Source organism: Ipomoea triloba, chromosome 13 (genome assembly GCF_003576645.1).
Source record: "Ipomoea triloba cultivar NCNSP0323 chromosome 13, ASM357664v1".
NCBI lineage: Eukaryota > Viridiplantae > Streptophyta > Magnoliopsida > Solanales > Convolvulaceae > Ipomoea > Ipomoea triloba.
Genome location: NC_044928.1, coordinates 6,482,613 through 6,499,003, shown reverse-complemented (window position 1 = coordinate 6,499,003; position 16,391 = coordinate 6,482,613). Strand labels below are relative to the sequence as shown.

At 35.0% G+C, this 16,391-nt stretch overlaps 1 protein-coding gene across 1 annotated transcript; it reads right to left on the bottom strand.

Annotated features, from left to right (window-relative positions):
- Positions 1-4,935: 4,935 nt before the first annotated feature.
- Positions 4,936-13,397, bottom strand: LOC116001111 (DNA-directed RNA polymerase IV subunit 1-like). The gene is made up of 20 exons (XM_031241008.1): positions 13,393-13,397; positions 12,940-13,016; positions 12,670-12,761; positions 12,100-12,274; positions 11,867-12,003; positions 11,740-11,763; positions 11,447-11,665; positions 10,500-10,637; positions 10,314-10,409; positions 8,368-10,233; positions 8,043-8,212; positions 7,894-7,960; positions 7,711-7,829; positions 7,172-7,314; positions 6,703-6,962; positions 6,398-6,571; positions 6,174-6,311; positions 5,787-5,986; positions 5,417-5,528; positions 4,936-5,142 (listed from the first exon to the last, which is right to left on the bottom strand). Exons 1-20 carry the CDS (start codon positions 13,395-13,397, stop codon positions 4,978-4,980), a joined length of 4,377 nt encoding a protein of 1,458 aa, XP_031096868.1. The 3' UTR covers positions 4,936-4,977.
- Between the last annotated feature and the right edge of the window lie 2,994 nt (positions 13,398-16,391).

Below are 16,391 nucleotides of genomic sequence, written 5' to 3'. Positions count from 1 at the left end.
CTTTTTTTTTTTTTTTGTTTTTTAATTTACTTTTGCTTTTTAAAGTGATTGGATTGTGTTGTTACATGTAGTGTAATGGTAGAAATGATTGAGTTTGTATTATTCCTGAATCCTGAGCATTGTTTGCTTTTGAGTCTCCAATCTCTTATGTACAAGGAGTGTTTTATATCAGGTTACGTTGAAGCTAACTTAAACTTAGTTTATTTTCTATATCCAGGAATTTATGAACAAGATTGAAAAGAAATTATAGTCACTAGAACTTTAGATTGTAGTGCACTTAGTTATATTTATAATCAATTCCTGCAATATAATATTTGAAAGTTTACTTTGTATATTTTGTATAGTAGTCTTACATGAGCCTATGACTATCATTAATAGTTGGTTCCGAACAAGGAGATTAAACAGTAAATTTAAAATTTAAAAAGAAAACTAAAAATTGTACTTACTCAATCGTAAGACTTATTTAAATTTAATGAAATTTATTTAAAATCTTGAATGAATTTTTGGAAGTAATTGAATTGTGCAAGTAAAAAAAATTATGGTATTGAAGTTTTTCTATATGAAAATTCTTTTAGTAATTTCAAGAAATATATAATTTGAAATAATATTTAAAAGTGACAGCAAATGCCGATAATATACAAATTTATAAAATTTGAGAACAATCAAATAAGATTAAAAATTTATAAATTATTCATTATATTTTAGTCATTCTATTCATTAAAATGACCAGATTAATGGCACTTCAATTCTTTTCAAAATGTTATTTTTGCCTTTAGAAGGAATTTTTGACCGATAGATGAAAATTAACCATTTGAGAACTTCTTTTTAAAACTTTTCTTTGGTATTTAGACCAAACTTCTGACAAAGTATTAAAAAGGAAAAATTGTAATTTATTTCCTCACAACTATGTCAATTATTAATGTCATCTTTAAATTATTAGTAGTGTACTAGTGTAAATGATGTCCATCAATTTTCAAAACATGACATATATTGCACCTCTCTAATAGGAAGAAGGAGAAACATTGTTATGGCGGAAGGAAAACAAACGAAGAAAGAAAAATGGAGGAAAAAAATGTAGGGTGTGTTTGGTTGACAGGTTTTAGTATAAGGTATGGGTATCAAAGTGATTGTTATTGTTTAGTTGAAAGGTTTTAGAATACTAGTATGGGTTTGAAATACACATGAATTGAAAAACTCATACCCTTATTGAAACTATTAATAATCATTCTCATTCCACCCTACTACCAAACATGCAAAATACTTTTACAAAAATCTATTACTCTTACCAAGTATTTGATACCCATACCGATTCTCATTTGCATGTGCGAGCCAAACACAACCGTAGTCTTCGAACAGAAAAAGAAAAAAAAATAGCGGGTAACCACATTCAATTGGTAATAAAAGTAGTAAGAATGATGAGTATTACTGTAGATAGTTATAATTGATGAGAATAAAAATAATGTCCTAATAATTTTCATATTAAAATAAATTAAGTCTTCTTAATATGATATTAACGAGTCAGTAAAATTTAACATTTTTTTTTGTTGAAAGTGACATGATTATAATAGACTTACTGATGTTCTTGTGTATGAGAACTCAATTGTTATTATGTGTGAACTATTCATCTTATAAATTCTTATTGATATTTTAAAATATTATTTTTTTCCCCCTTTAACATTGATTAGAGGATACAAATTTTTTCATTTAAATTCTTAAAATAGAGAGAAATTTTGTCTCATAGATAGTATATCAGCTTGTAATAAAATGTACATAGTTTAATTAAAGAAATGTATATATACAGAAATTAAAATGTGTAGTATAACAAATAATGTTTGATTTTAATAAAGAGAAGATAATGAATTCTTAGACGACCATCTATATCAGTGCATATTTAGGGGTTTTTGGCACAGTAAAAGCTTACTTTGTTGAGAGAGAAGAAAGGTGAGGGAAGAAAAAATAAGCCCTGCAAAAGACAAGTTATTGGAACAGTAATTAGCACCACAAATTCCAAAGAAATAACGCGCCATAGCTGCGTCAAGTGCACTAGGCGTGTTAGCCGCGTCTAACGCGACTGACAAGTATCTTTTTTATTATTATTTTTCCTTTTTCAAATATGATTTGTTTTTTTTTCTCTCCTATCATTTTCTCTTTCATAATCACACTTACAAAAACTCCTCAAAAACCACAAAAAAAAAAAAAAAAAAAAACTATACTACTAAGAGCATCCTTATCAATGGAGTTATTTCACGGTTTTTTAGGAGTTTTTGTAAGTGTGATTAGAAAAGGGAAAATGGGATGGAAGAAAAAATAAATAAAATAAATATAATTTAAAAAAAATAAATAAAGTCAGTGTGACCAATCATTAAATTTCTTTTTTCTTGGAAACTTAAATAACTCCATTCTTGCAGGTGCACCCCAATCCTCTATCTCTTATCTTCTCTTCCCTCCATGTGGCTTTCATCCCCTAAAAAACTGTGAAATAACCACTGATGTGGTTGTTCTAAGAGCATCTACATCAGGAGTTAAGTTTATACTTGTTATTGGCACCGTAGAGGATGACTTGGAAGGGTGAGAAATAAGAGAGAGAGGATTGGATGCTCTGCAAGCATTGAGTTATTTAGGTTTTCAAGAACTCTTGGTCACATTCACAAAAACTCCTCAAAAACCCGCGAAAAAACTATATTGATAATGATGCAATTAGAATAAAAGATTCAAAAAATAATAGTAGCTTTCAAAAAAGTGTTGAGATTGAGTGTGCATGTTTCATCTAGTTTTCAGTGTGCAAATTAATTATTGGAATTGAGAGATAGATGGGTTGTGTTGCTTTAACTTCTCTCATTCATACCATTGAGATTGAGTTTGTTGTGCAATCCACCCCAAGGGTGAAGGTTTCTCTCCATGATCGACTACCAATTTTATCTTTCGTTGCAAACCTTTCTTGTTTGCAAGCAAGCTTTTCTCCACAGCAAATCCAGTGGTGCTGCTGCTGCTGCTGATGCACTCAGAGATTTAGAAAACTTTGCACTCCGAGCTGAAGACGACATCGAAATACAACTCACCAACGCAAATGCTTATGTTGTAGGAAGTATCTAATTGTTTTGGACAACATTACCGACTGGCAAGCTTGGACTGACATCAGAAAATGTGTTTTTCAAGGCAAAGTTGGAAGTTGCATATTACTAACCACTAGACACTTCAACCCCAAATGTCTACAAGAAGAGCTATATCCATAACATGACTTTGCTAGATCCAAAACAAAGCTGGCAACTATTTTGTAATATCCTTTCCATTGATGAAGAGCACTTGGCACCTAAATTTGAAAAAATTAGGAACCGTGTTGTGGAGAAATGTAAAGGGTTACCTCAGTTAATTGTTGAAGTTGCCAAGCGTTTATCTAAATGCAACAACATACAACAAGGGTGGATAAAGATTGAAAAGGAATTAGAGTCATTGGGACTTCTAGATCGCAATGAACTCAGTGTTAGTTACAATATGTTGCCACCTCATTTGAAAGTTTGCTTTCTATACTTTGGAGTCTTCCCAAAACGTAAAAAAAATTCTAGTTAAAATGCTTATAAGGTTGTGAATTGCCGAGGGATTTGTGAAGCCATTGAAACATATGGAGTTAGAAGATCATGCATATGAGTACTTACAAGAGCTTACTAATAGAAGCCTTCTCTTAATTGAAAATTGAAGTTGTAACAGCAAAATAAAGACTTGTAGAATGCATAGTGCCTTACATAGATTCTGTGTAGGAGAAGCTCAAAAAGGAGGTATTTTATGTGCAGTAAATACTCAACAACATTTAGGATTATCATTAAAAGCATTTACAAATTTCTGTCGTTGGCTAAGTTCTTACTCACACAGTTTTGACTATTATGTGCTCCTTGGTACGAACATCCCTCCCTCCATTTTCTTCTTTCTTGAAAATCTTGAAATGTTTGTTCATCCCAAGCTGTTAAGAGTTTTGGCTTTTGATACTTCTATATCACTTCAAAGAGTGCCAGTGCAACTAGGAGGTTTAGTTTTTCTAAGATACCTATCCATAACACAATGGTTTGAGGATCTAGATCGTGTAGTGTCAAATAATTTATTTATTTATATTTATTTAATTTTCAATCTCCACTTAAACATCCCCATTAGATAGTTTTTAGGTGGCTTTTTTGTGGGGGCCAAATATAGGTGAAAGAGAGAGAATATTTGAATTTCTCCTACAAAAACCTTGATTTTTCATTTTAAAGTGGCCCCACCAAATATTATTTCGAGCAAAGCGCTCGCACAAGTGGGTGCATTATTTCCTTGTTTCTTTTTTCTTCTTCTTACTTTCCTTCTCTCATATATGTTCTCTTTCCTAATCACTTTTGTAAAAATTCTTCAAAAACCATGCCTAATGAGCTTATTCTTAATATTTGTCAAAAATATATTCATCATCTACAGTTGGCATCACATCTATAACTGCTAAAAAACATACTCCGTATATATTATCCGCATGTTATTTTTGACAAAAATCAAAATAAAAACTCCATTCAAGAATAAAGAATCATCCTATATGCTTTTGAATTAGTAAATTAATATCAATGAACATTGACAAGTCGAAACAAAAAGCGGGAGACCAATAACTTGACATGATACTCCCGACAAAACTTATATTACTTTAACTGCCAACAAATTTCAGTTCGAAGATGAATTCTTTTACAACAAAGCTTAGCTTTCCCTATCTACAAATATCAATTGACAGATGAATCTATTACAACAAATTTTGAACCCAAGGAAGGGAATTTATCAAAAAATGAAATGGCCATTGATAGCTTTTCGTTGCTACTTCCATTAAATCCCCTTTGCCTATGCCAAATAAAATTAAAGGCAAACAAGCTTCAATGGGAGCAGCAAAAAGAAGCTTACAGGCCCCTAAACCCAAAAATCTGTACTGGAGAACCCAATAACACTACAACAAAAAAAAAATGGGAAGGTACACCATTACAACTTCCTTTCCGGCCATCTCGAATGGAAACTCTTGGCCTTCTCGGGAGCGATTAGCTCAATAGCATTCTGCACGCATTTGTGGTAGGAGAAGTCCACGGATGTTCCATCTGATCGTTCCACAATAAAGCAGCGCGATTGGTGCTTCTCGTGCTGGCCAACCTGCGAAGACAAGCGGGATGGCAACCGCCACAATGGGAGAAACTGTTAGGATCAAACGCTTACCACTTACACCAAAAGCTATAGCTAGTTGCGAAGGCGCAACTTTATTTCCTTATAGACCGCCATCACATTTTCGAGACGCTAGGTGCTGGACTTGGCCTTTACCCTTTACAGGCCTCCGCCCAACAGAAACAGAGGTTGGAAGTTCTGTTCAATCTCACGAATATTTACAGGTTGCTCAAACAAAACAAGCCAAGAGTTAAGCAGAATGTACCTTTATTTCTTCGGCTCCCATCCCAATTTTCTCTTCCCGCTTTGGATGAAAGTATAAGGCTTTCATCACAATGGATTTGTCAGAGTCTCTCAATGGCTCATTGATGCGATAGCTGCAGCAAAACATAGGAATAAATAAAATCATCAAATTAGAAAGGGAGAGAAATAATTAGAATTTAATCAATTTATATTAGAATCATTTCCAGTTATGCTCAAACAGGATGGTATTGCACAACTATAGCACAACTATTGCACCAAATGGGATTAGTAATGGAACAACAATCGGAATTACATTAAAATCAACTTATTCATCTCTCAAAAATAGATTTTTTTTTAAAAACAAGGATTAAAGAAGTGTAATATTGACTTACCTGCTCAAGATATTTTTCAGTGCCAGGGAGAGCTTCTTAATGTCATCAAACGAGAAGGCTTTGGATAGATGTTGGGGAAGGGACTTCATCGGGCTTTCATTGTTTCCTTTCGGGTTGACCATCCCATTTTGCCTCCGAAGACTAGAATTCATACTCAGCAGACTATAGACATCAGTTGATTTGGATAGTGGCTCATACCCCTGGTGGAAGAAAATAGAAAAAAATCATATCATGAAGTATGAGACGATACTCATCAATGAAGATAGTCCCACAAAAAGAAAACAAAAAGTAAAGCATAAAAATAAATAAATAAATAAATAAATAATGAAAAGGAAGAAGAAAAGGCTCGGTTACTATGGATTAGTTCTTAACAGGAAAAATCTGTACCTTCCCAGAGTATAAAATATCGAAGTGGAAACCGGTACCAATTGGAGGGGTCTTTCCCAGTATCAAAGCTTCAGCGCTCCCTCGAAGATCATCAACCGTTTCCATCTTTGCTGCTTTAACAAAAGCCTCGCCAGGGCTCTGCATTCAAGTAGAAATAGTACGTCTAACACAATATTGGAATAAGACGGAAATTTTGAAGTAGAAATAGTTTGAACGACAATAACCTTTAAACATGCTTGCGAAAAGGGTGCATAGAGACCATTCGCCTTTCTTTGATCTGCAAGCCCTTTGGAATTCAAAGCAGTGAATTCTCCTGTTGATGTCAGATAATCTGCGGTGAGGACCAAGTGTTCGGGAACGATCCTCTTGCCAATTTCAGATATTGCAGAATTTAGACCCTGCACATCAGATGTGTTTCATAAGTATTATCTCATTCATGAGGTTAAACAATTTAAAGCTCCTAAGCTAGAAGGTTAGGGCAACTCATGTGCAACGTAAAGAAATCCAACGATATATAGTCATAACTCACGCTCAGAAAAGATATCCATGCAACGTCTATTCCATAAGCCACAGATGTATCCTGAATATCATCTGGATGGCTGCGTTCCCAATCAATCATTTCCATTATTTGAAGGCAGCTATTGACGAGTTCACTCCAAAATTTAGTCCTCGCACAGTTCTCGGACATGAAAACACGCAAATAAAGTTCTCCAGAAGATTTTTTCGAAGATTTTGATGCAAAGGAACCGTCCTTCCATAAGATATCAACCTTCTTGAATGCAGGAAATCCTAAAAATACAAGGGAGGAATATTAAACACATACTCAACAGTATATACAGTCGAAAATTCAATCCACTAGAAGACCAAGCACATTTCAATACGATCAGAAGGCTAAACCTCATTCTTGATGAGAAAGTAAAATTTCTTTCGAGGAAAAAGATAACCAAAAATGCCATTCACATGCAAGGTAGAATAGAAACCAATTTAATTATTGAAACCTTTAACGACTGTTCCAAGTAGGAATGGAATCACAACATCACGGAGGATATCACAATCTGAAGAACTTTTTGAAACTCCAACAATTGAAGCTGTAATGCAAAATTTTGAATCTTCTTCCAGCAAGCCAGCAAGATAACAATCCCTGTCAATAACAATGAACATTAATGCCAGTTTTTGGAAGTGATGCCGGTTTTGGCAAGCCAGCATGTTAAGAGTCCACATTGATAAAATAAGAGAGAAAATATGGGTTTATAAGGCTATGCATTAGACTAGCTAATTGGTTGGATTCAATCTTTTAGTGTGATTTGGCCAATGTGCATTATAGCCCAATTGAGTGACCCTAGTCCAATCTTAAATTATAACATGGTATCAGAGCCTATTCGGTCCACTTTGTGTTCACCCGGTTATGGGTATTGGTGGTGTCCAGAGCTTTCGTGTGCATCATAGCCCAATTGAGTAACCCTACAAGCAAAATTTAGATTTCTCTATTTGCAGGTAATGACTGAAAGACAAAAAGCTTTTTGAAGTGAAGCCTTACTCGCATGTAATCTTCAGATTTGGAAGTTGACTATTTGCTTTTACTTTAGTGGCTGTGTAATGCCGGTTAAGAGCATTGGTAATGGATTGCAACTTTAAACCCCTCTTCTTTGCAATTCTCTGGAAACAAAATATTAGAAATGGAACTTACAGAAACAGAAGAAACAAATTAACACTGCATTACCTTGTTCACATGAAAATGACAAATCCATGGACTACTGCGCTTGTCTCTGCATTTCTCAGGGGAAAACCTAAATTTAAAAAAGAGTTATTACTTATACGTAAAAGAAGAGCAAAAAGAAAAACATCATAAATGGTATGTAGAAAAACTACCAGATCATTACTGTAGAAACAATGTCCGAAAATAGGACCCTTTCCAAATGACTTTTCACTCCTAAAGCTCCATATTCAAATCCAAAAGCCCATCTTCCAAGATTTTGTGACAAGAACAGCGAAGCAGTTTTACCTCCGCTGCGTTTTTGCACTCCCGATTCCAGCACTTTCTGCGAAGTAACAGATAAGAGTAAAAAATTATTTTTCAGTCAAGTAAATGAGTGAGATGTAATTGGTAAAAGGAGAAAAGAATACAGCTTCACAGTTAATGTTTAGAACTGCCGTGCAACACAAGTGCAGAGAGAGAGAGAGAGAGAGAGAGAACCTTTAGGTTAAGCAACGGCGATGACTCAAGTATGCTGATAGGCTGATCCAAAGCACTGTAAGCAGCTTCAGAAATAGCACATGCTGCCAAGGAACCAACAGGATGACCAGCCATAATATTAGGTGCAAAATGGTCTTCTTGGGCATGATCGGGGTGTTCTGTGTGGTAAGAAAACTGAACAATGTGATTCCCATATGCATTTCTCACTGTTCCATCATATCCGGTGTATATATCACGCATGAAAAACATAAGGGTACGAGTCAAAGTTCCAGAAACATCAGCATGCCCACCAAAATTACTTTCCCTTGTTGCTAATGAATGCACAAAACACTCCAAAGGATTTAACCCCGCAAGAAAAGAATTTTTTACCACAGCACATGGGATGTAAGAGCCAGAATACTCTGGAATATTATGAGGATGGAATTTATCATCATTCCATCCAACACAAGAAAGGTTATAGGGGATTTGAAATGACAATAGAGCAGAAGCACACTGCAAACCAAGACACATGCTATGCTGCACTGCTTTTAGCAGGTTACCCTTGCTCCCGGCCTTTAACATAGCCAGCAATGAATTCTCCTTGCTTGCATAACTATAAAACAGGGTTTGGATGTTCCGAAATTCTCGCTTGGAAGCAAATATGGAAGCTTGACTACGTGCAACTGATTTCTGCTGCTCAATTTCAAAATTAATACAATTTTCGTTCCCTTCAGAACACCCAATAAGAAAATCTCGATTATAATCCTCCATTAGCTGTGAAATATGGGAAAGCCTCTCCGCTTCTTGTAAGCCACAAGAAATATCATCAAGCATATTCTCATGGCTGTCTGGATCAGAAAGATAAATATCAGATAACGAAACACTTAAACCCCTCATAGATAACCACTCGCAGAGAACTTCCTGTGCAGTATTAAGGAACTCAATTGCTTCCTCTCCATAATGTTTAACAAGACTGTCAAAAAGATTTCCGTCAGTGCTACCAAGCCAAGAAGACCCATTAGAAGATATAATTTCACCTTGGCTAATATGCACACCATTAGATGGAAAATCATAATCAAAATCCGAAGGCAAAAGCATGCTAAATAACTCTTTGCCAGTCCACGAAAAAGATCCTACTGGCATTGGTTTGATGATATCTGGCAATTGCAATAGATGAGGACAAAGCATTTGTAGCTGCTGCATTTGGAAACGGTTCAAGAGAACCCCATCCTCCATTATTAAATGAGCAGCAGTCAAGCTATCATGGCTTAGTGCTAAAAGGTTCTGGCCGCTCTGTCCATCGGTCAATTGTTTCTTCAAAGCAACAAGCTCCCTAAGCTCCACTCTAGAATCCATTGATTGGGGAACATAACCATGAAGGCAATCACCGTCAAAGTCCCCACGAAGAGGAGAGCAAATCAGGGGATTTATAGAAACAACCGAATCTACGGGAAGTATTTTGACGAACAGAGCAATAAGAGAGTGTTGATGAATCGAAGGAGGTCTGTTTATTAACACAATATCTCCATCAACAAGAGGTCTGTAAACAATATCCCCTGTTCGCAACTTTGCCGATGCAGTGATACAAACCAGCTCACCATTTCTCTGAACAGTCATCCTTCCATTTTGAAGAATAACTAGATGGCAAACCTCAGATAATTTTTCAGAGTTCCAACGGTTCAACTGTTCGCCTATCTGGAGGCCCTCAGCAACATGGCGCGGAACACCAATGTCCCAGAGATTTATCATCGGATCACCGACAACAACCATGCGAAAAGTATGGTTTGTTCTCTTTCCGATAATAAGCTCTTTGACAAACTTCAGGCCAGAAGCAGATGCACTACCAGATAGAGATTCTGCAGTTGATGGTTTCTTTTCAATACGTAGCTGCAATGTTTAAAAGATTGTGTAAGATGTTTTTTGTAAAAGAAAACTTAGCAAATCAAAAGTGTGATTATATGTCTTGCCTTTGATATCTTGGTGCAGTCAAGAACGCGCACGCTTAAGTCATTGGCTGTACCTTTGAAGTCAATCAGCTTTTTATAAAGCCTACTGCATTGATCCTAAAGTAATACACATACAAGAAGCATATGAAGATGGATAATGTGCAGAAAGAATTTAATCAATACAAGGAACGGACAATTTCAACTTACAAATAGCATATTATGGCCAGATTCCATTATTCGGTGACAGTTAGGAGTCAAAGGTAAACAATTCAGGAACATCGAATTTTTCCTCTTGAAGGATGCCTCAAGAATCTCTGAATCAATTTCTTTCAGTATGCTATAGACCTAAAAGAAAAAATGGAGACAAAATTCTTTTTCAGATATGCAGCAGAAGAATAAAAAGAAAGTCTTTGGTATGGTAATGCAATTTTCCAACAAAAAAAACCATTGCGATACTATGATGGGCAGTACAGTCTTTAAGTGTTGAGCATATATACAATATATAAACATAATTGTGCATCCAACTATTAGCTTAAGTTTTTAGTTGAGATGGAGCACATGCTTCAATTTGGTATTAGAGCCAATCCCATGTCAAAGGTCATGCCTTCCAATCTCTGCGTCACCCGATAAAAAAAAAAAAGACTATGGTCCACGTGTTGCTTGGAGCCCATCAAAAAGTAATCGGCCCGCACACGTGAGGGGGCGTGTTGAGCATATAATATAAAGATAAATGTGCATCCAACTATATGCTTCAATTTTAAGGAATATGCAAACAAGATAATTGCTTGTTTAATGCAGAATACATAGATTCCCAAATTATTTGGCTCAATAAAAGTCACCCACTTAACACATATATGGAGCCTTTTAAGTCTATACTTTATCCATTCCTCCATAAAAGGGAGCAAACATAAGCATGTAGCATCAGGGACAGAACTTCAAGATCATGACTACTCAATCCCATGTTATAAAATCAGCACCCTCAAAAGTGGGAATCAAGCAATTTCTCAAATTATCAAACATGTGATGATCCAACCTAACTTGCATTTATGTAACAAAATAGTTGCATACAAATTGCTACGAAAATGTGGAAGAACAAATAAAGGAGAGAAGTTGTCAAATATTTGCACTCAAATAAGATTAACTTGGAAAACTACCTGGGCATGTGTTAGAAGTCTCATATTTGGTTTCAGACTTTCATCTGATGTGTCAAAACTTTCGGTCTGTGCATCATATGGAATTATGTTCCAATAATCAGAAGCTAAACCAAATTTCTTTGACACCTTTTCATTCACTTCTGCAGTAAGTGCAGTCCTCCTAAACTTGTCTCTTCGAGATACTTTAAATTTCATTGGTGGATAGCTTTTTATCTTTACCTGTATGTTCAAGAGAAAACAAGTTAAAAAACTACAGAGCAAACCAGTGAAGAAAATGAGCCGAGCAAACTTACATCACAGTACTTGCAGTTTCCCAACTGGGATTGCCCCGATGTGGAAGCAGCATTCTGTAAAAGCAAAGCAATCAGCTGAAGAACATAATAAGACTCAAAATGGATGTTTTGACCACAAAGTACTAACACGGTAATTCCTGACCTTGACTCTATTAAGGCGAACAGATTTACATCCTGGGCAAATTTTATTGAGAAGCTGTGCAATCTCAGGCATGAGATACGGATTTAAAACTGTGTATTGTAAGTTTATTAAACCAAAGTGACCTGCAAAAGATAAAACCAAGGTACGTTATCTTTTAAGTTTTAGCACCGAAAGGCGTCCATCATATCACATATCAATTCCAATTTTGTCCTTCGCACCTTCACAACACAATGCATGTTTTCCATTGCTTGAAGTACTCAAACCTCCCGGAGCAACTAACCGCTTCCCGTCCTGTGCTCCACACGTGTTGCACTTAAAAGTTGGATTCGGTAACCCTAAAGCAGGATCTACTACTTCATTCGCAGCTCCTACTTGCTTGACTGAAATTTTGGCCTATAGAAGTAGCATAAAATAAGCAAATATCATTTGAAGATAGATAAATTATACTACAAAGCATTCACATTTTATGAAACAAGACCTAGAGATTACAATATATGCATATCGGCTATCTAAGGTTAATGAACTTCATAGAGTAGAGACAATCAGAAAAGATACTATAGGACGTATATATAGCAGAAAAATTTGATCTTTCAATTGGAACACACGAGAAATTAACAGAAACAAACGGATGTGTTAGTAAAACTCTATGACCATGAAGTATGCACGTGTTCACATTCCAGGCAATTATAAGCAAATAAATAGCAATAGATAAATATACTTATAGCCAAGATTTGTATTCCTATTATTTTATTAAGATAGGCGGAAAGAAATTTAGTAAAAATACGTACAGCATCTGCTTCAGAGAGGAAGCCAAAACTAATGGCCTTTAAAACTCCAGCTTGCAGTGGTTGCATATCCTCCTCGATCGAAAACCAATTAACTGAAAAATGAAACCAATTAGACAAAACCTTGCATACTATAGTTAGACATTTGAAAAGTGAAAACCTAGGATTATGTGCAATTAATTGAATAGTACAGAACCCAACAGATTATATGGGTTGAGCATATAAACAACAGAGACCCAGTGGTTATTTTAAACACAAAAAGCTACACAAAACAAACCCCATTCTCAATCCCATCATAGAACCAATCACCGCCACCTCTTATGTTCTTCTTTTCATCGAAAAGCAACACCCTAAAACACACACACAGAACAGAACTCAACATATTATGAGTTGAACTTATACACAACAGAGAGCCACCGGAGCCCACATTCATTTTGCTCCAATAGAAATAACTCGAATTATTTTAAACACAAAAAGCTACACAAAACAAACCCAATTCTCAATCCCACCACAGAACCAAACACCGCCACCTCTTATGTTCTTCTTTTTCATAGAAAGGCAACACCCCAACACACACACAGAACAGAAAGAACTGAACATATTATATGGGTTCAACATATACACAACAGAGAGCCCACCGGAGCCCACATTCATATTTCTCCAATAGAAATAACAAAACCAAAAAACTCGAATTATTTTAAACACAAAAAGCTACACAAAACAAACCCCATTCTCAATCCCAACACAAAACCAAACACCGCGACCTCTTATGTTCTTCTTTTCATAGAAAGGCAACACCCCAACACACAGAGAACAGAAAGAACTGAACATATTATATGGGTTGAACATATACACAACAGAGAGCCCACCGGAGCCCACATTCATATTTCTCCAATCAAAATAGCAAAACCAAAAAAAACTCAAATTATTTTAAACACAAAAAAGCTACACATATCAAACCCAATTCTCAATCCCACCACAGAACCAAACACCCCCACCTCTTATGTTCTTCTTTTCATTGAAAAGCAACACTCACCAACACACACAGAGAGCAGAACTGAAACATATTATATGGGTTGAACATATATACAACAGAGAGCCCACTGAAGCCCACATTCATATTTCTCCAATCGAAATAACAAAAATACTCGAAATTATTTTAAACACAAAAAGCCACACACAAAAAACCCCATTCTCAATCCCATCACAGAACCAAACACCACCACCTCTTATGTTCTTCCTTTCACCGAAAAGCAACACACAGAGAACAGCACTCAACAGATTATATGGGTTGAACATATATACAACAGAGAGCCCACATTCATATTTCTCCAATTGATATAACAAAAATAGTCGGAATTATTTTAAACACAAAAAAGCCACACATAAAAACCCCCATTCTCAATCCCATCACGGAACCAACACCACCACCTCTTACGTTCTTCTTTTCACCGAAAAGCAACACACAGAGAACAGATTATACGGGTTGAACATATACACAACAGAGAGCCCACATTCATATTTCTCCAATCGAAATAACAAAAACCAAAAAACTCGAATTATTCCAAGCCTTCTCAATCCCGCCACCTCTTTTGATCTTTTCAACGAAAAGCAACACCCCAACACACAAAAACAACAACAACAAAAAAGCTGCATTTACTCTATATGCATATCAGTCTAAACGAAAAAAAAACACAGATTAAACCCATATCCGAACCAAAGGGATGCATGATCAGACAGGCAGAGCAAAACAAGAACAGTGAGTTGCATACAAGCAATTCAACACGGGAATGAGCAAAAAAAGAAATTCACCACACAACTCCACTTACGTTCCATTGTTGCTCTGTCGTTTGGCCCGGCTTCGCTGAGTAGTGAAATGGGCGGCGAGTTTATTTATGTTCCTATGCTAGATTGCTAGAATGCTAGTGCATATTTTTTCCCTGTATATATGCGTTGGGTTAATGCAGTATTTATAATATTAACCCACTAAACCAGGCGCTATAATCAAGAATCGAAGGCAAAACAGCGGTCCGCTTTTGTCAACGCTACAACAAACACCAACACCAAACCCTGTTTTTCTTTTTCCTTATAAAGTCCAATTCAAACTTCTTGCAGGGGGGGCATAAAGTATTTACTACTCCTAGTAATAACTTTGTATAATAAGCCGGAAACTCCGAGAGTATTATACGTAATATAATCACCGTAATAAACGTATAATAAAAAATATAATTGTTATAATATTACAATGTTAATTTAATTTAATCCTAACGTCCCTCATATAAAGTTTTTTTTTTAAAAAAAAAAAATTAATCCTAACGTCCCTCATATAAAGTTTTTTTTTTTTAAAAAAAAAATTGCATGAAATTATGAAGTACAATATTTATTCAACGTCTAAGTCAACTTCATCTTTTCATTTATGCGTAACAATTCATTCAAATATAATCTTTTAACAGCAATAACTTAGTTTACACAATCACTACGATGATAATAGTTCAAATTATATATATATGGTCATAATCAGGTGTGGCCGCCCCTTAATGTGCGGTCAGTGTGGTCTCACCATTATGTATACAAATATACACCACTCAATGTTAAAAAATGCACCACACAAATATGCATCATTAGGTATGCATCACCAAAAAACACACCACTAGATATGCAAATATACACCACACAGTGTTACCAAAGTGCATTAGGGGCAAAAGAGGTATGGTGCATTATTTTGGGTATGTGGTGTGTTTTTTGGTGTTTTTGTGTATTTTTATTGTGGTGCGTTTTCTAACATTGAGTGATGCATTTTCTAACATTGAGTGGTGCGAACCGCACCGACCGCACGAGAAGGCGCGACCACATTTGAACAGATTTATATATATATATATATAGTCATGGGAACACATCCTTGGAAGAAAACTAAGAATAAATTTCAGCTTTACATATATACAAATTTGAGATCATATTTTAAAAAAAGACTCGATGTCATTTTCGTAATTACCATCAATTTCATCATGCAAACACTTAAATATGCAATCTTTAAAACTGAATATGCAAACTTGGTAAATCTTATAAAATCAATGAAAAAGTTAAATTTTAAATCTAAACCGTAAATGTTAGACCATAAGTAGTAAAAAGTGAAGTACTAAACCAAATGAAACCAAAAACTCAGTCATAAACTCTAAAACCGAAATCCTAAGTGCAATGTACTTTCACATTTTTGCAAGTGCAATATTTTAATACTAAATATGCAAAATATTAATACTAAATGTGCAAAATGTTAATATTAAATGTGCAAACCTAGAAAGGTTTTAAAATTACAGATTTTAGTGTTCAAGTTTTCATAGTAAAGTTGGTAATAATTACGAAAATATCGCCGTATTTTTTAAAAAATTTGATATGGTGTATTCCATTTTTCAAAATGTAAAGATGAGATTGATTCTTAATTTTCTCCTAATGACTTGTTCTCATTGATCCTCTATATATATATATAATCATTCAAACTAAGCTAAAAAAAATTATTATTGTTGGTAAACAATTATATTCGAAAGAATTGTTAACAACTTCACACCTAAATGAAAAGAAGAAGTTCACTTAGATGTTAAATTGATACTGTAATTTTTTTCTGTATGACTAGCATTAGGATTAAATTAACATTGTAATATTATAACAATCTTTTTATACCTTTATCATGATTATGAGACTAGATGACTTATACTCCTAACTTTGGGCAA

What these genes read in the sequence shown, in the direction of transcription:
- LOC116001111 (XM_031241008.1), bottom strand. An exon ending in TTTCGCAAGCATGTTTAAAG is followed by an intron (nt 6,312 to 6,397) that starts GTTATTGTCGTT and finishes ACTTGAATGCAG; the next exon opens with AGCCCTGGCGAGGCTTTTGT. An exon ending in ATATTTTATACTCTGGGAAG is followed by an intron (nt 5,987 to 6,173) that starts GTACAGATTTTT and finishes TTCTTCCACCAG; the next exon opens with GGGTATGAGCCACTATCCAA.